The 25,468-nt window shown below is 40.2% G+C and overlaps 1 protein-coding gene across 4 annotated transcripts in view; it reads left to right on the top strand.

Annotated features, from left to right (window-relative positions):
* The first annotated feature begins 776 nt into the window (after positions 1-776).
* iqsec1b (IQ motif and Sec7 domain ArfGEF 1b) overlaps positions 777-25,468 on the top strand; it is a 333,817-nt gene continuing 309,125 nt past the window's right edge. For 2 of the 4 annotated variants that reach the window (XM_022682469.2, XM_049471800.1), the window contains exon 1: positions 777-1,310. In XM_022682469.2, coding sequence (XP_022538190.2) covers positions 991-1,310 — 320 coding nt within the window. In that variant the 5' untranslated portion in view covers positions 777-990. The remainder of the gene's footprint in view (positions 1,311-25,468) is intronic. The other 2 variants (XM_049471805.1, XM_049471804.1) reach the window with 1 other exon arrangement.

Genomic DNA, 25,468 nt, shown 5'->3' on the forward strand with positions numbered 1-25,468 from the left:
AGTTTAAGGTTTGGGTTATGGTTAAGTTTTAGATTAAGGTTCGGTATTAGGGTAAGATTTAAGTGTTAGGTTAAGGTTTGGATTAGGGTTAAGTTTTAAGGTTAGATTTAATTTTTAGATTAAGATTTGGTTTAGGCTTAGGTTTTAGCAGCGTTGCAGTGGGCGTAGTTTTAACGGGTTGGTGCAAGGTAACGGGGTTTAGCAGGTTTGTTGGGGTGAAGTGGGCGTGGTCTGGTATAGTCGCGTGACCTGCACTTTTATATAATATATATAATATATAATAAAGAGAGAGAGAAACAAAGAGAGAGAGAGAGATAAATAAATGAAGAGAGAGATAAATAAAGAGAGAGAGATAGAGGGGGTAAATAAAGAGAGAGAGATAAATAAATAAATAGAAAGAAAGCGTAAATAAAGAGAGAGAGACATGATCTTATTCAGGTAGACAGAGTATGTGTAGTAGGTTTAACAGGTTTAATGGGCAGGGGGCGTGGCATTTAAAGGTCAGTTTAATTAAGGTAAACGGGATTATTTAGCAGGTGTGTTGTGAGGTGAGGTGGGCGTGGCCTGGTAAAGGTCGCGTGCAGTGTTTTGTTTTGTATTTTTCTGCCAAACAACAGTGTAAAATATAATAATAATAACAACAATAAAAAAAACAATACCATTGTGTACGCGCGTGTGTGTGTGTGCGTGCTTGCGCGTGCGAGCGGGCGTGCGTGCGCGCGCACTCTCCGCCCCTCCCACTGAAGGAAGGGTTAACCGGGCTTCCCTCGCTCGCGCTCCGGTTGCGCGGCGCTGCTGCAGATTGAGTGCAGGAGCGGCGCGCGCGCTGTAGCTTCGCCAAAAACACACACTCGCGCGCGCGGGATGGAGGAGCGCAGAGCGCCGGACCCGGACGGCACGCGGCCGTGAGGACTTATCTATACGCGCACCAAGACCCCCGGTACACGCAGCGCGCGCACACCCCCCGGACCGAGCCCCGGTGGCGGAGCGATGGAGGGCGCGGCAGCGGCGGCAGCGGCGGCGGCGGAGACCCCGACCCGCGCGGCGGAGTACCTGCAGCAGCTCAACAACATCATCGAGGCGCAGCAGGAGCTGCTCGAGCGCCAGAAGGGCCGCATCGGCGAGCTGGAGCAGCGCGTGGAGGACCTGTGCGAGGAGAACACGCGACTAAAAGAGGAGCAGCGCAGGCACCTGGCCACCTGCAGACACCTGGCCGCGTGCAGCAGGCACCTGGCCGCGTGCAGGCAGCTGGAGCAGGGCGACGGGCAGCACGCGCTGGGCTCTATCTCGGAGAACGCCGGGCAGGAAAAGTAAGTTGTGCTGTAGCTGGTTTTGGCTCTAACGCTACTCTCTCTTTCTCTTTCTGTTTATTTTGCTTTAACGATTAGTCGGATTAATCGGTAACGGCGACGTTGTTGTAAACAATTAGTCGTTTGTTTGTAACTGCACTGAAGTATATGTGCTGAGTGCTGGCACAGAAACACAGTGAGTGAGAAAGAAAGGGTTTTAAGGGCTGCTCACTGTCTAATTTATGATGTAGGTAGGGCTGCAACGATTAGTCTATGTAATCGACAGTGTTTGACTGTATTGTAGCAATTAGTCGTTTGTTTGTAACTGAACCACACAATACACAGAGTGCTGGGCACTGAAAAAGGAAGGGATTTAAGGGCTGCTCACTAATGATGTGGGGCTGCAATGATTATTCGACATATAATCGACCATGTTTGACTATTTTGTAACAATTAGTTGTTTGTAACTGCACTGCACTACAGAGTGCTGGGGCAGAAAAAATGGGAGGGAGGGAAGGGTTTTAAAGGCTGCTCACTCATGATATAGGGCTGCACTGATTATTCGACATATAATCGACCATTTTTGACTATATTGTAACAATTAGTTGTTTGTTTGTAGCTGAACTACACACTACACAGAGTGCTGGGCACAGACAAACAAATGGGTGGGAGGAAAGGTTTTAAGGGCTGCTCACTCGTTGTAGGTAGGGCTGCACCGATTAGTCGACATAATTGGCAGTGATTGACTGTATTTTACCAATTAGTCGTTTGTTTGTAGCTGGAATACACACTACACAGAGTGCTGGGCACAGAAACACAAATGGGGGAGGGGCTGCTCACTCTCTCACTCATGATGTAGGGCTGCAACGATTCGTTGATTACTCAACATAATCAGCAGTGTTGATAATATTGTAACAATTAATCGACTTGACTAATGACCATTTGTTTGTAGCTGTACTGCACTACAGAGTGTTGGGGATATACATGCAAGTGGGGGAGGGGTTAAGGAATACAATTTCTCACACATGATGTAGAGTTGCAATGATTAATCTGATTAATCGGCAGTGTTAAAGGTATTGTAACAATTAGTCGACTTGACTAATAATCGTTTCTTTGTAAATGTACTGCACTACAGAGTGCTTAGGATAGAAACACAATAGTGGAGGGAGGAAGGGTTTTAAGAGCTGCTCACTCTCTCACTCAGTTTCTCACTCATGATGTGAGGCTGCAACGATTATTCGACATAATGGTTGACAAACTAATTGTTATAATACTATAAATTAGTCGTTTGTTTGTAACTGCACCACACTAAAGAGTGCTAAAGATAAAGTGCAAATGTTGCGAGGGCCTTCTCACTCACTCAGTTTCTCATTCATGGTGTAGGGCTGCAATGATTAGTCTGCGATTATAACAATTAGTCAGCTTCGAATAATCGTCAAATAATCGTTTGTTTGTAACTGTACTGCAATACGGAGTGCTGGGGATAGTAAATGTGGGGGAAGTGGGGGTTAAGGAATATTTAGTTTCTCACTCATGATGTAGAGCTGCAACGATTATTTGAATTAATCAGCAGTGTTGATGGTATTGTAACAATTAATCGATTTGACTAATAATCATTGTTTGTAACTGTACTGCACTAAAGAGTGCATGGGTGAGCGAATAGGCGGGAATACTCAGTTTCTTACTCATGATGAAGGGCTGCAGTGATTAGTCAACAAAATTGGCAGTATTGATAGTACTGTAACAATTAGTTGACTTGACTAATTGTTTGTAACTGTGCCGGAGATAGAACGTAAATGTGGGGAGGGACTTAAGGCCTGCTCACTAACTCAATCAGTTTACATTCATAATGTAGGGCTGCAACGATTAGTCAAAATAATCGGCATAATCGATATCAAAGTTGATCATGAAAATTAGTCGAATCCAGAATTATTACACAAAGTGCTGGGGACAGAAACGCTCAGTTCACTCACTCAATTTGGACTGTCTCTCCAAAAGTACCCAAAAACAACAGATTACATATTTTCTAACACAATATCTGTACGATACTCAACACATTTAAACATTTAAACATCTGTGCAGAGAAAGCAGGGAACAGAGAGCGTGATAGAAATAATCGCTGACTTATCAAAAGAAGAGTATCAGTTGCAGTTCTACACTCATGCATTAGCCAATACATCTTATTGAACGTTTGGGATCAACCTAGTTAGAGTGCAAAGCTTGTGCATTGGTTAATTTTTTTATGCATTTGGCTTTCGTGCATTTGTGCAATTGTCTGTGCATGCATGCACAGATCATATATCACGTATGCACACATGCATGCATGCATCTGAGAAGATTTAAAATTGCACGTGGCAGTTTATTATGTGTAAAAAAGCAGGGTTTTGCTATAGTGTACTACAGCTCATGCTTATTTTGTACATCCTCGTGCACAACACACACACACACACACACACACACAGCGTGCAAATCTATCTAATCTGAACCCTCCTCCCTTATCCCGTATTCAGCTCAGTGCAACCCCTCTTCATACATACATCCACCCTCCTGCTGCAGCTCAGCCCCTCCACCACATGCAGAGCAGGAACACCGACCCCAGGTTTCACAGCAATTCCCTGACCGTGCCTCTTTCTCTTTCGACCAATCACAATCACTGCCAATACCGGCCATCTGCGCCGATGGATTACGCTGCGTTTAGAAGTGCTTTCTGCGTTGAGTAAACTGCTGTAAGGCGTGTTGGCGAGCACAGTCATTTTTTTGTTTTTAGATAGCAGATTTTAGCTCTGAGCACAGTCAGTTATCCTGGACTTGTTTTGCAAATCCATGCATTAATTTAGATGATATATATGAATGACCTGTCCTGTCTAAAACCAAAAAATGATACAATATAGGATACGATAAAATAAAATGTGCAAAAAACACTACTGCTTTTCGGCTCTTTGTAGAACTTAATACGAAAGGTTCTCCATCAATACCAGTCAAAAATGTGTGTATTTTGATATGCATTGATATTTTATTGTAATTTTATCACTATTGACAGATAATTGTTTAAAACAATAATGTTAGCATTTTTTGGCAACATTTTAATTCTATCATAAAAAGTAATAAATCTGCTGGTTTGATTTGGTTTGGTTTGGTTTTCCATAGCTCACACCATCCAATAATCTCTGTGTCTCAATAATCTAACATAACATCACAAACCCTAAAATACATACAATCAATAAATGGCTAGTTATATGCTGTGCTTGCTGTATCTAACAGATTTTAGGATTAACCTATTAGTTTTTTTGTTTTTAGCTAGCAGATTTTAGGTTTTAGCTAGTAGTCTTTTTTATTTAGCCAGTAGTTTTCGGCCCATAGTTTTTTTTTTATTTAGCTAGCATTTTTTTTATTTACTTAGTAGTTTTTTGTATTTAACTAGTACATTTTAGGATGTAACTAGTAGTTTTTATATTTGGCTAGAATTTGCCACTCTTGGCGCATGTTTATTTAATTATAGCGCCACCTTGTGGAGTAATGAAGCAGTAACTTTAGTAAGTCCAATATGGGGGTGGGTCTTGGGGAGTTTAGAGCGCCTATGTTTCAAAAAAAGTATCCATATTTGACGTCACATATCGATATATATACGATATATATATATATATATATTTTTTTTTTATCCAAATAAAAATTATACAATATATTGCAATATCGATATTTTGTCCCACCTCTAGTCTAAACATGCTATGTCAGCTGCTGTACTGAGATCTGTACTGAAACTGAGGTTTGTAAATTAGCTAAATGTATGAATGTGTTTATATATATTTATATTATATAATATTTTAGGAAGTTTAGGGTGTTTATGTAGTTTGTTATGATGACTCCTCCCCCTCCTCCCCGGTTCCCGGTCTGTGCTATCCTCCCCCGCCGGGCTCCTCCGCCGGCCTGGTGCGCCGCGCTAGTCTTTTAAGTGGATTTATAGCAGGGAGGAGTATTAATCCGGGATATTTATGGAATGTTGCATAAGCTGAGGAATGAGTAAAGAACATTTAATTTCATTTCATTTCAAGTTGCAGATTTGTTTAATTGACACAAAAAAGTCCATAGGGTCAGAGATTTTAGCAAATTTTTAAATTTTTAATCATTCAGATTTACAGCACTTTTGTGATTTTTTTTTATTATTACTATGATTTAATATCACTTTTGACAGATTAACTCAAGATTATACAGTGAGATTATTTCAGTGTATTATTTTATTGAGTTTACCCTACATCTCTCGTCACAGTACTGAGGTCCTGTTAAAACGCATCTCAATGGGCAAAAGTGCATGGTTCATTTTGGCTTTTAAGCATCATTCATTACACATTTCCAGCTGTACAGGACTAGGATAGTAACTTTAGCTCAGCTAAATTTGCTTTTAGGCTTTCTGTGGTCTCAGTATGGTTTTAATTTAGTGTTGAAATGTCGAAATGCCTTTATTTAAGCTGCAGAGGTTATTTTTAATGGTTAAAACTAGTTTTCTAACTTAACACTACCTAGTTCAATCCATATTTTACTTTTCTCACTTCTCTCCTTTTGCTTTATTTTTGTAGTCGTTTTCCACTGCTGTTTAGTATAAATGTAATAAAAACACTTATATAAAATAAAAAACTAATATTTATTTGTTTTTTTTGCAGTATTAATGGAATTATCTTCTTTTCTCTGCTCATGTTAATCTAAAGAGCTAAAGGCTAAAGCTGCTGTTTCCATGTGGGTCAGCCAGACGTCTTCCTGTAGCAGTTTTTTTATCTCCAGTTTCTAAGAGTCTTTATTTGAAGGTGTAGGAAACAGTACTCACCGCTCTCTGACTTCTGTATCTGTAATTTCTCTAAAGACTAAAAGAACTTCTACTTTTAATAGTTACAGAGTTCTGTGTTTTTTATCTGGGTATTTTTCTAGTTATTATAATGATGAAAGTGTGAATGTGCTGTAAGTGTGTAAATGCTGCTGCAGTAGAGACTAACAGCAGTAACTCCATCTGATACACCACTGCTTTACTACAGACTAAGAGTTTTTCCAGTTTTATTTCATTTGTTTTCCTAAAAGGCTCAGGCAGTTTACTGCAAAAGTTTGTACACTGGATTTTGTACCATTTCCATTTTTTGGTACAAAATGAAATGGTAAAATAAAAGGGGATGTTCTTAAACTTTTTACTGGTAGTGTATCAGCTTTTTGTGTGTATTTGTAATTTGCTTTTAAAGAAAAGTAATGCGTAATGAATATTATATAAGACCAATTGGTACTTTTGGTACACAGTATGGGCAGTGTGCCAAGTCCTGCTGGAAAATGAAATCCACATCTCTATAAAAGTTGTTAGCAGCAGAGGGAAGCTGTAAGATATGAAGTGCTGTAAGATTTTGTGGGAAAACAAAACTGCACTGACTTTAGACTTGATAATAAAACACAGTGGATCAACACCACTGGGAGATTTCATTTTCCAGCAGGACTTGCCACACACTGCCCACAGCGCTGAAAGCTCTTATATAATTTTCTGATATTCTGAGACATTGAGTTTTGGGGTTTCATTGTTTTGTTATGGTTTTATGCTGTATACAGGTGGTAGATGTTTTCATATGGCAATTGATATATAATAATCAGTGTCTCAGAAAAGTCCTGCTGGAAAATGAAATCTTGTAATCTTGTACCATAAAAGTTGTTCTCAGCAGAGGGAAGCTGTAAGACATGAAGTGCTGTAAGATTTTGTGGGAAAACAAAACTGCACTGACTTTAGACTTGATAATAAAACACAGTGGATCAACACCAGCAGATGACAGACATGACTCTCCAAACCATCACTGATCATCAGTACATTTTACATTTCATTTAAAGTAAATCAAGGGATCAGAGTCTGGAGGAAGAGTGGAGAGACACACAGTCCAAACTGCTCGAGGTCTAGAGTGAAGTTTCCACCAATCAGTGATGGTTTGGAGAGACATGTCACGCTAAGTGAGTTTTAGCATCTTCCCCTCGTCTCAGATTTCTCACAATTGACGTACAAAGTGCCGCTGAGGGTCTGATGGCCTTTCAGTTTACAGTGCTCTTCCTGTAAAATCTCCTCTCTGAGTATTTACTGTAAGTATCGTCCCGTGTCTTGTGAAAAAATAGTGATGGATATATTGGAATTATTTAAATATGCCACACTTTATTTTTTAAATAATTAGATATCACCTGAACTAAATATTAACTAATATATAAATTAAATTAAAAAAAATAATAATTAAATACCGTGATATGTCTGTGAAGCATTGTGATATATTTAGGTTTTATCGCCCAGCAGCTACATCAGATGTGTTCTTTGTCCTGTCTGGCTTATACCTGATCCTTATATTAAGATCAGTATCAGTATTATTACTGATGCTCATCATCAGCGCGTCAGTAAATGATTAAGATATTAGTATGTCCCAGCAACCAACAGTGGGGAGATTTTAAGTAATAGCTGTTTATTTATAGGTTTGTTTTTATTTAATACATTTATTTTTAATAAATAAATATGGCCGCCAATAAACCCATACATCACCCAGTGCCCCTCCCACACTATTTCTCAGAATTTTTATGGAGTAAAGCACCGCAACATCATTATAGCAGCTGCTGAGAGTTTTTATACAGCGTCCAGTAAACTATACTACCAGCTTTACTCTCGTTTAATAAGAGCCAGAGCATCGGATCTCTCCACAGCTCTCATCTATACGCTCCTCTGCTTCTATAAAAAAAAATAAAGCACTTAAAAACAATGAGTTTCTTTGATTTTATCAAATTAAAAACCTCTGGAATATAATCAAGAGGAAGATGGATGATCACAAACCATCAAACCACCAAACTGAACTGCTTGAATTTTTACACCAGGAGTAAAGCAGCATAAAGTTATCCAAAAGCAGTGTGTAAGACTGGTGGAGGAGAAAATGATGCCAAGATGCATGAAATTAAAACTGTGATTAAAAACCAACCAGGGTTATTCCACCAAATATTGATTATTTCTGAACTCTTAAAACTTTATGAATATGAACTTGTTTTCTTTGCATTATTTGAGGTCTGAAAGCTCTGCATCTTTTTTGTTATTTCAGTCATTTCTCATTTTCTGTAAATAAATGCTCTAAATGAGAATATTTTTATTTGTAATTTGGGAGAAATGTTGTCTGTAGTTTATAGAATAAAACAACAATGTTCATTTTACTCAAACATAAACCTATAAATAGCAAAATCAGAGAAACTGCTTCAGTGCTGCTGCTGTGCTACAGTAGGAGAGGGGAGGTAGTTTACAGCACAGTGAAAAGATCAGATGAGATTATACGGGTTTCCCCTGAGCTGTTTCTAACCCTGATACTCGCCTGCCAACAGCGCAGCCAGCCAGCTCCTCAAACACACAACAAAAAGCCACAAAGCACATCTGAAGCTGTAAAATCCAAAAGAAGAAGAGGAGGATTTGTAGGAGCGGCACATTTGGTGCAGCATCCAACTTCATCCAATCACAGAGCATCATCTCACTATACGATATATACCAGATATATCAAAAGACTAAAGTTTAAAAAATTCTATATGATACTTAACAGCATCTTTTTTACTGAAAATAATCAAATACCCCTAAATAATCAAATACCAGCAATTATTATGGATTTATTGGTGTCAGATACTTCAAGTTTATCAGCCATATCGATTACCTAATACCAATGTAATTCCAATATCATTGTGCATCCCTAATTGATTTTATACATTACTGTACTTTTCGGATTATAAAGCAATGAAAGTCAATGAACGTCTATTTTCTGGTCTGTTTTTACACATAAAACGCACCGGATTATAAAGCGAAATATGTGACACTAGTAAGGAACAGGGAGGTCGCCATGTTTTCCTTCTACTTCAACAGCTCTCTTTGCTTGGGTGGTGGTGGGGGAAGAGTTAACCATGTTAAGAAAAGCTAAGCTAAGTAAACAAAACTATTATTATTATTTTTATATACAGAATTACAAAGTACACACAGATTTTTCTTCTAAAAACTCCTTGTTTAGGTGAGTAAAATGCTTCCTTTTATTTACAGTAAGCTTAGATGTCCAGATTTCCACTAAGGCTGGGTGCAGCAGCATTAGCATTAGCTCTTTCTAATTAGCTAATCGCTGCCTGACAGCGCACTACACTGAGGAACCCTCAGCTAGCAGTTCGTTTCACGTAGCTTGTTTTAACATGGTAAATGTGCAGACTACATTCTGATATATACTCACTTCTGAATGGTGAAAGAGCTAGTGCTTAGCGCTGCGATTAGCAGCTAGTGCTAATGCTAATGCTGCTCCAGCCTTAGTGCTGGAGAAACTTCACTGAAAACTTATAACCCTTATAACTCTTTACTTCAGTGGAGTAGCTTTACTGCTCCTTAATTCCTGACTGGTAGAGTTTATACAAAAGGTGCACTGATGATGATTTTGGAGAAAATAAACAGATTTTAAGTGCAAAATGGTGCAAAGTTTACCGATTTTTAAACTGTTAACATATATTAAGCCCAAAAATGTGGCATTTATACTAGTTTAGGACTATAAAGCATTATTTTATTCACAGTACAGTAAAGTTTCTGAGCTGTGCGGGTCGCTGGTGGAAGCCGCAGTGTTTCTGTAGGCGGCTGGTGGTTAATTAAAGCGGCAGGTGCTTAGGGGTTAATGGTGTGTGTGTGTGCCGGGTGTGCCGGGGACACCGGCAGCTCTGCTGCTGTAATGATTCTCTGGCTCCGGGTCTGACGCTGGCAGTAAACACCACGTGAGGATGCTGGAGCTGGACGAGACTGGCAGCTCGCTGTGGTCGGCAACAAGACCACGAGCTGACGTGGCAAAGCGTGCCAGGAATTAGCTTCAGCACAAAAGCTCGCTCTCGCGCACTCTCTCTCTCTCTCTCTCTCTCTCTCTCGGTTTAACAGTGCTTTGTTGGCATGCATCTGATAAGAAACCCCATTACCAAAGCATATAACAGAAAACATAAAAAATAAAAATAAAAGAAAGATTACATTTATGAATGCAATTAAAACAACAGAACTTGAGTCATTTAAAGAATTAAGAATTATAATGATTATTAATATTGATAATTTAGGAAAAAGGAAAATAAGAGTGTGGAGACTTTTATAAATGTGTAAAAATAAGGAATAGATTGGTAATCAATCTCTATATATCTGTAGAATCTCTCTCTCTCACTCTCTCTCTCTGTCTCTCTCTCTCTCTTCTCTCTCTCTCTCTCTCTCTCTCCATTTTTTGATCTTTCTTTCTCTTTCACTCTTGTCTTAGTTCCGCTTATTCTTTCTCGCGCCCTTATGGTCTGTCTGTCTCTCTCTCGCTCTTTCTCTTGCTCTTTCTTACTCGCTCTCTTACTCTCCCTCACTCTCCCTTTTTCGCTCTTTCTTCCTCTTTCGCTCTTTCTCTAGTTCCTCCTTATTATTTCTCTCTCTCTTATGGTCTGTCTGCCTCTCTCTCTCTCGCTCTCTTTCCCACTGTCTCTTATCTCTCTGTCTCTCTCTTCTCTCTCTCTCTTTCTATACCTCTCTCTCTCATTCTCCCTCTCTCTCCTTCACTCTCCCTCTTTTGCTTTCTCTAGTGCTCTCTTTCTTTTTCTCACTCTTATGCTCTCTGTTTCTTTCTCTCTGTCTCTCTCTATCCATTTACCTCTCTCTCTCACTCTCTCTCTGTCTCTCTTTCTCTTTTCCTCTCTCTCTTCTCACTCACTCTCTCTTTTTTGCTCTTTCTTCCTCTTTCGCTCTTTCTCTAGTTCCCCCTTATTCTTTCTCGCGCCCTTATGGTCTGTCTGTCTCTCTCTCGCTCTTTCTCTTGCTCTTTCTTACTCCCTCTCTTACTCTCCCTCAATCTCCCTTTTTTGCTCTTTCTTCTTCTTTCGCTCTTTCTCTAGTTCCCCCTTATTATTTCTCTCTCCCTTATGGTCTGTCTGCCTCTCTTTCCCACTGTCTCTTATCTCTCTGTCTCTCTCTTTCTATATCTCTCTCCCTCTCTCTCTTTCGCTCTCCCTCTTTTGCTTTCTCTAGTGCTCTCTCATTCTTTTTCTCAATCTGTCTCTCTCTATCCATTTACCTCTCTCTCCCTTCTCTCTCTCTCTCTCCCCCTTTTTTTCACTTTCACTCTTTCTTTAGTTCCCCTTGTTCTTTCTCTCGCCCTTATGGTCTGTCTGTCTGTTTTTTGCTCTCTCGCTCTTGCTCTTTCTTACTCCCTCTCTTACTCTCTCTCTCTCTCTCTCTCTCCCTTTTTTTGGTCTTTCTTTCTCTTTCACTCTTTCTTTTTTTACTGAACCAATATTTTTTAACGCACCCCTATTAAACCCTATATTTAATGCCATGATTTTAACCCCAACCCAATTTTGGGCAGAATCTGGTAGTGTTAACTCTTCACCACTTTAACCAGCCCACCACTACCACTTAACCCAACAATATTTTTACGAGTTTTTTTTTGTTTGTTTCTGCAGAAACAACGACTGCAGCAAGCTTGTGCACCTCCATATTGGCACCTGTATCAGGGCTGCAGGATATATCTTTTAAGCATAGTCATGGCGATGTGCGCATGCACAATACTCACATCGCAGGAAGGCATTTAAATCAAACAAGTCATGTTGCAATGTTCTGATTCTTGACACACGAAGAAGTAGATACACAGCGCTGTCTCTGTGTCTGTGTGAGTGACAGGCTGCTGCTGCCTGAGAAGCGTGAAGGGGAGGGGTAGAAGTAAACATGAGGTAACCACACGCATGGCCTCCATCCACATGGTTGGACACGTGCTTGTAAACGTGAGCAGGTGTGTAAAGCTGTGCTCCTCAGTCCAGCACAGTTTATCAGTGCAGATATTTCCAGTTACAGCTGAATTCACACTTTTAATCCCAGAAAATTTTAAAAAGGCATTTAAACGCTCATTAAAGGCCTGATTACTGTTGTTTTGCTGTTTTCCCGGTTTTTGAGAGCTCAGCGCTGACTCAGCTCTTGATTTGTCTGGACGCAAGACGCAAAAGTGCGCGGGGCTTGTGACGTCATGGGCTCTGCATTGTTTAATATCACAATATATATATATCACGGCAATGTATTTTTTTTTTCAATATCGTACAGCCCTAATCTGAATCTCTTGGGTAATGCGGGTCTCGTGCATGGTGAGGGTTGTGGTCAGGGATCTAATGGTGTATGACCCTGCAATGTTATTTAAGATTGACTGAGAGGCGTTCTATGAGTACCGTTATCAGCCGGTAATGCACTGTAACCGATGCTCTCCATGTACAGTATTACTCCGCCACATACAGGTAACCTAGCAACGATGCAGCGCTTACAAACCAAACAGCACTACAGCAGTTTTTATAACCAAACAGATCCTATTATTTTCTCCTCCTCTTTAACTCTTTAAAATATTTCAATAAACAGTGATAATAAATGGAACTCTGGTATAATACACGCAATAATACACTACATCTACGACCGCGGCACAGCAGTGCCAATATTACAGGTTATAGCACGAACCTCGAGTGTATTATTGCTTAATTGTATCACGCCCAGCCATGTAGTATGTGCTGTATACTAGGGCTGCAACGATTAGTCGATATAATCGACAATGGCGATTATTTAAATTTGTCGACTACAAATTTCATTGTTGATAAATCGTTAATTTTTAACAGTACTGCATTACACAAAGTGCTTTAGACAGAAGTGCAATAAGAGATGGGTAAATGGTTTGTTCACACAGTTTTCAATCAACTTAGTCTCTGTCTTCAGAAGTGCGCAAACACAACAGATTGTATATTAAATAACTATATATCAGCACTTTTCACGTTTAAACAACATTCAGATATTTAAATGCCATTTAAATCTTATGTTCAGCTGTTTCTATCGTTTTTAGTGATGGCAGAAATAATCGTTGACTAATCGACTAATCAAAAAAATTATCGTCAGATTAGTTGATTACCAAAATAGTCATTAGTTGCAGCCCTACTGTATATCGGTTCAGATTCGATGAAAACAGTAAAAACTGTGTTGCATACTAAAGTTTAAGTTAACCTGCGGTGAAAAATGTTGGTTGTTAAATTCTGTGGAAGTGAAACAACAATAAATCCATAATTCCTTATATTTGATTTGAGTTGATTAAGGATTATTTAGTCCCCTTCAGTAACGCAGGTGCTGTGAAGTATTGCAGAGTATTGTATTGTGATATATCAAGATATCATGAGATGTTCTGTGATTCCCTCCCTTAGACTACAGTGTATATCTGTGCTTACACCAGTGAACCAGCGAAGCAGTGAGGCAGGAAGCTGGATAGAAGGCTAGGAGTGTGTGTTGTGTGATCGAGTAGAGGTGTGGAGGGAGTGTGTATGAAGTGTGAAAATTTCAGCAGTAGAGATGTGATATAAAGACGCTTCCTGTCGTGTTTCTTCACGTGAGAGTGTCGTCTCTCGCGCACTGCAGCGGTGAATGAAACCCCGGGTGGTGCCGCCGCGCCGCCGCCCCGCTCCGCAGAAGAAAGGAGAAAACAGCCGAGCTGAAATATTGATGGGCAGCGTGACGGCTTCAAACACACGCACTAATTCAGCGTGAGAATAACTCAGCATGCGACAGACCTGCACGCTTTTCTGCAGTGATCATTAGGTGTAAATGGGTTTTGTCAGCAGGTTTCCTTTGTGTCACGAGAGCAGGATTACTGTGGACGGATTTTACTCTCCGGACCGGCTGTGATTTTCTTTGGAAGAGATATAAACATTATTTTTGTTCTGTCACTTTGAAATAAAGTTGGAAAAAAATAAGCAATGATATTATTTTGTCACATTTTTCGAGGAATAACTGAAAACGTACTCAGATTATCGTTATCATGATATATATCGTTATCATGATATTAAAAATTCCATATTGTGATACAGTATATGATTTTTCCCCATATCGCCCAGCTCTAATCACATTGGCTGATCAGTGGTGTTTGAACCTGATCAGAAGCGTTATATTATTTGAGGTTATGTAATGTTGAATCTCTCGGTTTGTGTCGGGTCCTGAAATCTGCACTGCACATATTTACCATTCTAATAATGTCAAATCAGCCCGGCTTTGAAGATGAAGAGTTTATATAAGGGCAGAGTGGAGTTTAGAAGATGAGCGCAGTGATGAGTTATGTAATTATTGGGTGTGCTGTTCTTCAGCAGGAAGCCGTCGCCCTTCTTTCGCCTTGTTTGAGATTCATTTTAGGCTCTTTGGCTTTCTTTAAAAAGGAGAAAACAGCATTAAAGCTGCTAAATCTTAATGCTGTAGATTAGAAAAATGTATCGGGATTAAAATCAGTAGTTTTATTTGCTTCACGCTGCAAATATTATGTAAAGTACGAGTCAGAAATGTTCTTTTTCTTAAACTTTAAAGGTATTTCTGAGTTGTTTATGATGCTGCACATGATGAAACTCTTCCTTTTCCTCATTGTCTGCAGCAGCTAATAAAAGAAAATATTCAGAAAAACAAAACGAGTCGATCAGGAAAAGCACCGCGTCTACATCAACCCGTGAATTAGTATTCATGGCCCCGCCCACCTTGGCTCGGGACCGCCCACAAACTGAGCTGAAGCCGGGCGGTGACGCCGTCTCGTCAGATAGGAGATAACGAACAGCGCTAGCAACAGCATGCAGTTCATTCCTGTGTTATTTGTGCGAATAACACATCAGTGTTTATATACTTTACCCAGTAATTCAGAGCTAAAAAACAAATGGTTAGAATTAGTCTATGGAGGAAAAACACCACCAGCCAAGTACTATTGAGATAGGTAGGTGTTTAGATGTTTAGAACAGTTCTGTTTACAATAGTTAAAAGTAAAACCCCGGGGTGGATTTTTACTTTCTGGTCCTGGACTACCCACCTCTGTGTGTAAGTAACTATAGGTTTAAATAGGATCTCCGGTGGATTTGGTGTTTTACAGAGACTCTAAGACTAGATCAGTGGCTGAACTGCACTTAGCAGGGCATTATTACACATGTTATAAAGTAACATATGGCATTGCGAAGACTGTTATTAGTGTACAAATGTCTTTATTTTATTGTGCTGTTAGCCAATCAGAGGTGATATGTTTGCATGTATGAATATTCATGAGCAAGAGCCCAAATTCTGTCGTTGAAATTGACTTTAAGATTGACTGACCTTAATTTTTTCTTAATTTAGTTGAGTAATTAACTCTTGATGAGTTCAGCACAGCTGTTAACTGAAGCCCTGAATTCCAGGTGACTCTACCTCATAAAGATAGATAGAGATATGCAAAACTGATCATCTAAACAAGAGTTTGTTTTTATACATAGTTTGGATGAGTTTAGAATTATCATAAAATCGATATCAATCAATCAATCAATCTTTATTTTGACTCAGAAGTACATTGAGCAACCCTCATTTTCAATGTAGCTGAGCATTTACAAATACAGGGATTGACATGACAAAGAAAATAACTACACTATTAATTTTTAATTAAAAGAACATTCAAAATAAAAGTTAATAAAAGAAAAATAGGTTAAAATATTAATAATAAAAATAAAACTTGAGGTTTAATTGATAAGAATTTACGATAAAAAAGATAATAGTTCAATAAAATAAAAAAAAACAGTTAAAAGCTTAAAGCATTTTATCGAAAACCTAATTTTACACAGTAAATTTAAAATAAATAAATTAAAAAAATACACAAAAAATTAATTATAAAGGAAAAACATAAAATTGAATTCAGCGTAGCGTAGTTCTTAATTAGATGATAGTAGTACAGTAGATGCAGTTCTGTCTCAGTGAGCTGATTCAGCAGATCATACTGGAGCTCAGTGAAGCTAAAAACAAACACATAGGTGTGTTTTTAAAATTAGGATTAATGATTAGGCTCCTCTTTATTTTAATTCTGTTCAGTTCAGATGTTTACAGAAGGCTATTAGTGCTGTTAATGCTACAGGTGTTTGTTTGTTTGTTGTGTATTTTTTCTGTGTGCTAATTTTGTGCATTTCTAGATATGCCAGAAGTTTAAACATAGACTTTGTAGACAGATTATTATATACAGCTCTGGAAAAAATGAAGAGAGCCGAGATCTCTGATTTTGCTATTTATAGGTTTATGTTTGAGTAAAATGAACATTGTTGTTTTATTCTATAAACTACAGACAACATTTCTCCCAAATTCCAACAAATAATGCAAAGAAAACAAGTTCATATTCATAAAGTTTTAAAAGTTCAGAAATAATCAATATTTGGTGGAATAATCCTGGTGGTTTTTAATCACAGTTTTAATTTCATGCATCTTGGCATCATGTTCTCCTCCACCAGTCTTACACACTGCTTTTGGATAACTTTATGCTGCTTTACTCCTGGTGTAAAAATTCAAGCAGTTCAGTTTGGTGGTTTGATGGTTTGTGATCATCCATCTTCCTCTTGATTATATTCCAGAGGTTTTCAATTTGGTAAAATCGAAGAAATTCATCATTTTTAAGTGCTCTCTTATTTTTTTTGCACAGCTGTATTTTAATTATTTTTATCTCTATTTTTATGCCGTTAGATTAAGTCTGATCTGGACAGAATTCTCAGTAAAGAGAGGAAACGGTAATAACTGTGTTTCTGCAGTTTTCCTCTAAGTCTGGATTTACGAGTCTTCATCCATACAAATCCCCCCCACAGACTTTAGCAGCTCCTCGTTACTCTCAGCGCGAGAGGAAGAGCTGCGAGAGCTGTGCGAGCTGGGAGAATGCTGTTCACTGTATCGTGGTCGGTGTCTTTCATTTATAAAATGCTGGGATTGGTTCTCGCGGGAGGCAGTTTGTCATCCAGTAATTACTGCAGATAGATTCTGCTCTGACCCTGAGATCACGCTGCTGTGCATCATCTGTCTGAAGATAACGTTAGACGCTGTACATAGACGCTGCTCTCGCGCAAACACTGCACTCACAAACTTTGTATTCACCAATGCTGTTTGCACGGACACTGTACTCCGAAACGTACTGTATTGCAAACGCTGTGTGCATAGACAGTGCACTCTCAAACACTGTGCATGCACCTGACACTGCATTCGCGTGAAAACACTAAGCGTGCACAGACACTGCACTCGCAAATGCGTCGTGCACAGACACTGTACACGCACAAACACTACACACACAGACACTGCACTTGCAAATGCTGTGCAAGCATGCAAACACTGCATGCAGGAACACGGAGCGAGCATGCAGCACCGCATGTATACTCGTGCAAGCTGCTCCGCATACACTGCACTTGCTAACGTTCAACGAATACACAAACACTGCACACACAGGTGCAGATTCTCGCAAACCATGCACAAATGGACAGTGCACTCATGCAAACACTGCACGTGCCTGGACACTGCCCTCACAAACGCTGAATGCACAGACACTGCACTCGCAAACTCCGCATGCACGGACACTTGGGGGAACACTGTGCATGCATATACACTGCACTCGCAAATGCTGAACAAGCACGCAAGCTCTGCATGCATGGATTCTGCACTCGCAAATGCTGAGCGAACACGCAAACACTGGGTCTGGACTTCTTACTTGTTTTTCTGATATTGAAGGTTCTAGTCTTTGTTCATGGCAAATTTGGTTCTTGCGCCACAAAGTGGAACAAAAACGTTTTTTGGGAATTTTTAAATAATCTTAATCTTGATCTGCAGCTCTATCTGTTCTTGATCTGCAGTCTTCAGTAAAGGAGGTGCAGCTGCACCTTCACGTCTCGCTCTTTCTCCAGCGGTAAACCCTAATTGACCAATAGATCCTGCGGTTAGCGCGAGAGCGCCGCATGCTATCACTCACTGCAGGACACTGGCGTGAACCTCGTCTAACAGAGAGACCATCTTATTGGATTGTGTCCTGCTGAAAACCCAGAGAGAAAACAGGGGCTTCTCACATGCCAGAGTGATGGATACTGATTGGAGGATGAGGAGAATAAACGAGTGGAGCGAGAGAGAGAGACGGATAAAGAAAATATATGAACTACTTGGTCAATACTTAAACCGGACACTTTGAAAGTATCCTCAAGTGCAGTCACAGTCAAATAGGTTATGATGATGAAACTGGCACTCATCAGGACCATCCCAGGAATCTCTCTCTCTCTTTTTGTGGCCTTTCTTTCTCTTTCTCCGTCTTGTGTGCTCATGCTCTTGTGTGCTCTCTCTCGTGGTCTCTCTCTCTCTTGCGTGCTCTTTCTCTCTTTCGTGCTCTTTTTCTCTCTTGTGGTGTCTCTCTTTTGTGTCCTTTCTTTCTCTTTCTCTTTCTCTCTCGTGTGCTCATGCTCTCTCTTGTACTTTCTCTTGTGCTCTCTCTTGTGCTCTTTCTTTCTCTCATTCTCTCTCTCTCTCTCTCTCTTGCACTCTATTGTGACCTCTCACACGCTCACTCTTTCTCTCTTTTTTGTGCTCTTTCTTTCATACTATCTATCTTTCTCTCTCTCATACTCTCTCATGCATTCTGTCTCTTGCACTCTCACGTTCTATCTTGTAGTCTCTTGTGACCTCTTATGTGCTCTCTCTCTTTCTCTTTTGTGCTCTTTCTTTTATGCTATCTATCTTTTTCTCCCTCTCTCTCATACTCTCTCTCTTGTGCACTCTCTCTCTTGTACTCTCTATCTCATGCTCTCACGCTCGTGCTCTCTCTCTCATGTTCTCTCACGTGCTCTCGCTTTCTCTTTTGTGCTCTTTTTCTTTATTACTATCTATCTTTTTCTCCCTCTCTCTCATACTCTCTCTCTTGTGCACTCTCTCTCTTGTACTCTCTCTCTCTCATGCTCTCACGCTCATGCTCTCTTTCTCATGCTTTCTCACGTGCTCTCGCTTTCTCTTTTGTGCTCTTTCTCTCATACACTGATGCTCTCTCTCTTGTGCACTCTCTCTCTTGCACACTTTTGTGCTGTCTCTCGCTCTCTCTCTTTCTCTCTTTCTCTTTTGTGCTCTTTCTTTTATGCTATCTATCTTTTTCTCCCTCTCTCATACTCTCTCTCTTGTGCTCTCTCTCTCATGTTCTCTCATGTGCTCTCGCTTTCTCTTTTGTGCTATTTTTCTTTATTACTATCTATATTTTTCTCCCTCTCTCTCATACTCTCTCTCTTGTACTCTCTTTCTCTCATGCTCTCACGCTCATGCTCTCTTTCTCATGCTTTCTCACGTGCTCTCGCTTTCTCTTTTGTGCTCTTTCTCTCATACACTCATGCTCTCTCTCTTGCACACTTTTGTGCTGTCTCTCGCTCTCTCTCTCTTTTGTGCATTTTCTTTCTCTCATTCTCTTTCTTGTGCGCTCTCACTCTCGATGTGCGATCTTGCACTCTCTTGTGACCTCTCACGTGTTCTCTCTCTTTCTCTCTTTCAGGCTCTCTCGTGCTCTCTCATGAGCTCTCTTGCGCACTCTTGTACTCTTTCTCTCTCTTATACACTCTCTCTCTCATACTCTCTCTCTCTCTCTCTCTCTCTCTCTCTCTTTCACTTAACACACTCTCTCGAACTGTAGCTTGTGATTGATTGATTTCTACCCCTGGTGTGGTGATCAGGTGATTGGTTAAGAGATCTGTATCCTTTATTAATATATATATATATATGAGCTCTTCGTCAATAATCATCACTGTGATTTAATGATCTGATTACTCCTGAATCTGAACTCTCTGACTGTATGAAACTCTACGGCGGAGCTGTAGTGAAATATCTGCTCTATTAGAAAAGGTAACGGCGAGTTCATGTATTAAATACTGTGAGAATCCTCTGATAGCGTCTCTCAGTGAATCGGGTTATGGATCTCTGTATCATCATACAACACCTGCGAGTGCTTATCAGGAGCTGCTGAACGCTGACGCATTATCACACTGTTTAATCTGAAATTGGAAAATGTGCAGTTCAGGACCCTGTCTAATTCAGAAAGAGCTTCATTACCTGCGTCTGAAAGATTAAAGAGATCAGTTTAAAATGTGTAATTCTTCAGGAACACTGTGGAGGTGTGAAGCTGTTCTTTTGGGAGGAGTGATGGTTGGATGTTAGTGGGGGAGACTTTGTTCGACTGTTCGATACTCAGTGATATCACAGCTTTTATTAGAGTGAATCTGCTGCCTGTGCAGTGAGGTTACTGGTGGATGGATTCTTGTAGACTGTTTCTGCTAGACGGTTTTGTTTCTTGTAGACGGTTTCTTGAGGACAGTTCCTTGAGGATGGTTTCTGCTAGACAGTTTCTGCTAGACAGTTTCTGCTAGACAGTTTCTGCTAGACAGTTTCTGCTAGACGGTCTCTTGTAGACTGTTTATTGTAGACTGATTCTGTGAATGGTTTCTTGTAGACAATCTTTGTAGACGGTTTATTGTAGACTTTTTATTGTAGACGGTCTCTTGTAGATGGTCTCTTGTAGACAGTCTCTTGTATACTGATTCTGTGGTTGGTTTCTTTTATGCTGATTTTGAAGACTGTTTGTGGTGGACGGTCTCTTGTAGGCGGTCTCTTGTAGACGGTTTATTGTATAATAATTCTGTGGACGGTTTCTTGTATGCAGATTTTGAAGTTGGTCTCTTGTAGACGGTCTCTTGTAGACAGTCTCTTGTAGACGGTTTATTGTATACTGATTCTATGGACGGTTTCTTGTATGCAGATTTTGAAGACTGTTTCTTGTATGCAGATTTTGAAGACGGTTTGTGGTGGACGGTCACTTGTAGACTGATTCTGTGGACGGTTCCTGGTGGACGGTTCCTGGTGGATGGTTCCTGGTGGACGGTTTGTTGTAGACTGTTTCTGTGGATGGATTCCGTAGATGATAAACCGTTCTGGAGAAGGCGATGTCTTTATTGCCTCCCAGCTCCCATACTCTCTCAATCTCCTTCCAGCTCCATCTCTTCTCCATTTGTGGTAGACAGATTCTGGTGGACGGTTCCTTGTGGACGGTTTCTTGTGGACGGTTTCTTGTGGACGGTTTCTTGTGCACAGTTTCTGGTAGACGGTTCCTTGTGGACGGTTCCTTGTGGACGGTTCTTTGTGGTCGGTTCCTTGTGGTCGGTTCCTTGTGGTCGGTTCCTTGTGGTCGGTTCCTTGTGGACGGTTCCTTGTGGACGGTTCCTTGTGGACGGTTCCTTGTGGTCGGTTCCTTGTGGACGGTTCCTTGTGGACGGTTTCTGGTAGACGGTTTCTGGTAGACAGTTCCTTGTGGTCGGTTCCTTGTGGTCGGTTCCTTGTGGTCGGTTCCTTGTGGACGGCCCTTGTAGATGATGAACTGTTTCCGTGGTGAAGGTGATCTCTTTATTGCCTCCCAGCTCTGCTACTCTTTTTCCATAATTGCCTCCCAGGTCCATCACTTTTCCCCCCCCATCACCCCCACGCATCACCACTGTTGCCCATCATGACCTCCTAGCTCTATCTCTCTTCTTCTGCCTCCACCACTCTTTCCCATAATCTCATCACCTTTTGGTGCAATCTCTTTTTCCATCACCCCTTAGCACCACCTCATCTTCTCAATCACAAGCTCATTGCTTAAAAACTTGCTTTATTTTTGACGTTTGGTGAATTCTAAATGCACTGTTTAATGTTGCTTTTAATTTGAATTCACACCAAAGTACACAAGCGTCACCATGCCGAAGACTTTATTGTACACATGTATTTAAACTGTATATAGGGTATAGCAGGGTCACCACACTGATGCTAAGCGTTCCTCTCGTTTCGCACCTCCTAATGTCCTTGTTAGATTGAAAACACTAATAGTCTTCAATTGGTTTTGGCTCGTTTTTCATGAACATCCGGTTTTAGTCTGTTCTTCACAGCTGAAAGCTCTCAGGGTCACAGTCTGAGCACGGCGTGAGAATTCTCTTATATTTTACTGAGAGTTGTAATCTCTCCTGTGGCTGTAGCTGTTGTTCGGCTGTTGCTGATCTCCTCCGTGAGGAGTAAGTGGTGCTGGGGTTTAACACATTAGTGTTTTGGGGAGATTAGAGCTCGCCGCAGCTTTTCCAGAGACGATGATCCGCTCCCCGGTGCTCCAGTGTCTAAAGTTAAACACCGAGCGAACAGCGGTTATTACTATAATTACGTTTAGTAGAAATGAAGTGAATGGTGCGAGTGTGTGTTGGTAGGAATGGTGATTGTAGTGAAACTACAAACTGTGGCCTGTGTCTTGTGGCCTGCAAGGTATTTTAGAATAAAATGAAAGTTGGTCTGCTATTAAGCAGCTTTTTATAATGTGTGATTCAAAGTTTCAACGCTAGGTGTCAAACAGAAAACAAGCCAAAGAGTCTAAAAGCAGCAAGAAGGTAAAGTTGTAGCACAGAAAACAAGCTAAACAGTCTAAAAGCAGTGAGTGTGTGCAGTTGTAGCACAGAAAATGAGAAAAATAGTCTAAAAGCAGTGAGAGTGCTCAGTTGTAGTGCAGAAAATGCACCAAAGAGTCTAGAAGCGGTTAGAGAGTACAATTGTAGCGCAAAAATGAGCCAAAGAGTCTAAAAGGGATGAGAGTGTACAGTTGTAGTGCAGAAAAAGTGCCAAAAAGTCTAAAAGCGGAGAGAGTGCTCAGTTGTAGCATGGAAAACGAGCCCAAGAGTCTAAAAGCAGCGAGAGTGTGCAGTTGTTGTGCAGAAAACGAGCCAAAAAATTAAAAACGGCGAGTGTTTTCATTTGTTGTGCAGAAAACGAGCCAAAGAGTCTAAAAGCAGTAAGAGTGTACAGTTGTTGTGCAGAAAACGAGCCCAAAGAGTCTAAAAGCAGTAAGAGTGTACAGTTGTAGTGCAGAAAACGAGCCAAAGAGTCTAAAAGTGGCGAGAGTTCTCAGTTGTCGGGTGGAAAACGAGCCAAAGAGTCTAAAACACTACAAATGTAGTCAGTTACCATAATGAAGGATTATAATATTAGGAGACATTATGATACAAAACGTTAATTTGAAAAATCTTAGTTTACATAACACTGTCAAAGATAGATAAAGATAGTAACTCAAGTAAAATGGTGTTTAATTGATGGTAATCAAGTAAATATATATATATATATATATATATATATATATATATATATATATATATATATATATAAACGCTAGCTTTCAGCTCCGAGCGCCGCCATCACTGTACTGATAATGACATAGACCTATATTTACATAGACTCCGCATAGCCTGCCTCCTGGTGCCGGCTGCTATAGGGAGTCTATATATATATATAAATATATATATATATATATATATATATATATATATATATAGCCGGTGCTCAGAGGTGAAGTTAGCATTATAGGATGGAAACAGTGGTTTTTAATAAGCTTCTTCTGCACTTTTTAAGTTATTAATGCCTCATTTTAAATGCCAGGACTCTCTGGATTCTAGTAAGGAGGTGTGGAGCTACTTTGAGCTGGATAACGGTGTAAAAAGTGATTTATCAGGGTAAATTATGCCCCGTATCTCCCAGTCTGAAGGGTGTTTGTTGGATAAACTGTTCAAATTTCTGGATCTCTGAACACTGTGGGAGAACGAAGGTGAGCTATTCATCAAATATAAGAACTTTTTATCATGTTTTACTACAATAAAAGTACATTTTACTCCAGATTTCTGCTTTAAATTCAGCGTCTCCTGCCGCTCTGCCTGTGTATAAATGCGCTCTGGTCTAGCCTGACTGGCTGCAACTTGTGCTTTTAATGTGTGTGGTTCACCACAGCCCTAACCGTCTGCAGTCTGCTCTTCAGAGATTCTGATTGGAGCTTTTTTCCTCTCCTCTTTGAAGTATGAACCGGGTCGGCTTCAGCCTGGGAGAAAGGGAGAAATTACGTTATCAGTTTGGGAGAAATTGTCAAATTCTGCTTTAGAGTCGACCGCGGATATTGTCGCTGCTTGACACAGAAAAAGGAAAAACACCACTGCATAGAAAGAAGCATCTAATTGGATATCAAACTTTTATTTTTCACTCTTAATCTCATAGAGTACAAGTCAAATTCAGTGTTTTTCCATTATTTAAAATGTTCTGAATTGTTGTATAATGATTAATACACTAAAATCATCCAAACTATGAAGCAAAACATGGGATTATTATTTGTCTTTCAGTTAACAGCTGTGCTGAACTCATCAAGAGTTAATTACTTGAATTTCTTGTCTCTTAATGTAAAGTTTGAGAGCATCAGTTAAAGTAAAGTAGTGAAGAGGTAGAGTTACAGGTATACAGTGAATAGTGAATATTTCAGTAATGTTCGAATCCAGATTATGAGAAGCAACAACTACTCAACTAAATAAAGAATTAAAATACTTTAAGTAGAAATGAAGGTGAGTCAATTAGAAAATAAGTATTTTAAGTATCCTTTTTAAAGTATCCTCAAGTGCAGTCATTGTAAAGACCATTTACAGGTGCTGGTCAACAAATTAGAATAATTTGAAATAGTGCAATCATGAAATTCTTTGAATGTATTTTTGTGCAGAAAGCAAATCAGGTGTTCACCGCACCTGTCCTACTCGTTAGACTAATCACAGAACTCGTTACCTGGAAAAAAATTTGCTCAGCTGAGCTTTCCAAAAGGCCCATTTAGGCCATTTAACTGTGACACTGTTGTTTTATTGAATTAGAATAATGGAGAAACCGTTTCATTGAATTAGAATAAATGCTGGAATTTTTGTTTTCTGTGAAGAGTGTTCACTGTGCAGTATAAAGTCAGGGTTGAGTAGAATTTCTAAGTTGTAAAATCAATCATGGGTAAGCAGCGCGACCTCTCAACCGGAATAGTGCCTCAAATTCAAGCCCTTCGCCAACAAGGCTTGACCCAAACTAAAACTGCTGAGCAGCTCGGCATCAGCCAGTCTTCCGTCTGCAAAGCTCTCAAGAAAAACTGCAGCAAGCGCACCAACTGTTCCGGCGTCCGAAAAACTTCTGCTCGCGACAACAAGCAGCTGAGAAAGATCGCAGTCTGCAACCGGTTCAAGTCCACTTCCGAGCTCACCGACTTGTGGAACAAGCAGACCGGCGCTGACGTCTCCAGATCAACCATTTACCGTCGTCTGCGCGAACTCTGCTTCAAATCTCGCGTTCCAGCAGTAAAACCGATGCTGAACAAGAAACAAACGGAGAAACGGCTGAAGTGGGCCAAAGAACACGGCGAGTGGACTGCTGAAGACTGGCAGAAAGTGGTCTTCAGTGACGAATCACGCTTCTGCATCTCCTTCGGTGACCAAGGTCCTCGTGTCTGGCGTCGTGGTGGCGAAACCTACAACCACGAGTGCGTGAAAAGATCCGTCAAGTTTCC

The sequence above is a fragment of the Astyanax mexicanus genome, chromosome 24 (genome assembly GCF_023375975.1).
Source record: "Astyanax mexicanus isolate ESR-SI-001 chromosome 24, AstMex3_surface, whole genome shotgun sequence".
Taxonomy (NCBI): Eukaryota; Metazoa; Chordata; class Actinopteri; order Characiformes; family Acestrorhamphidae; genus Astyanax; species Astyanax mexicanus.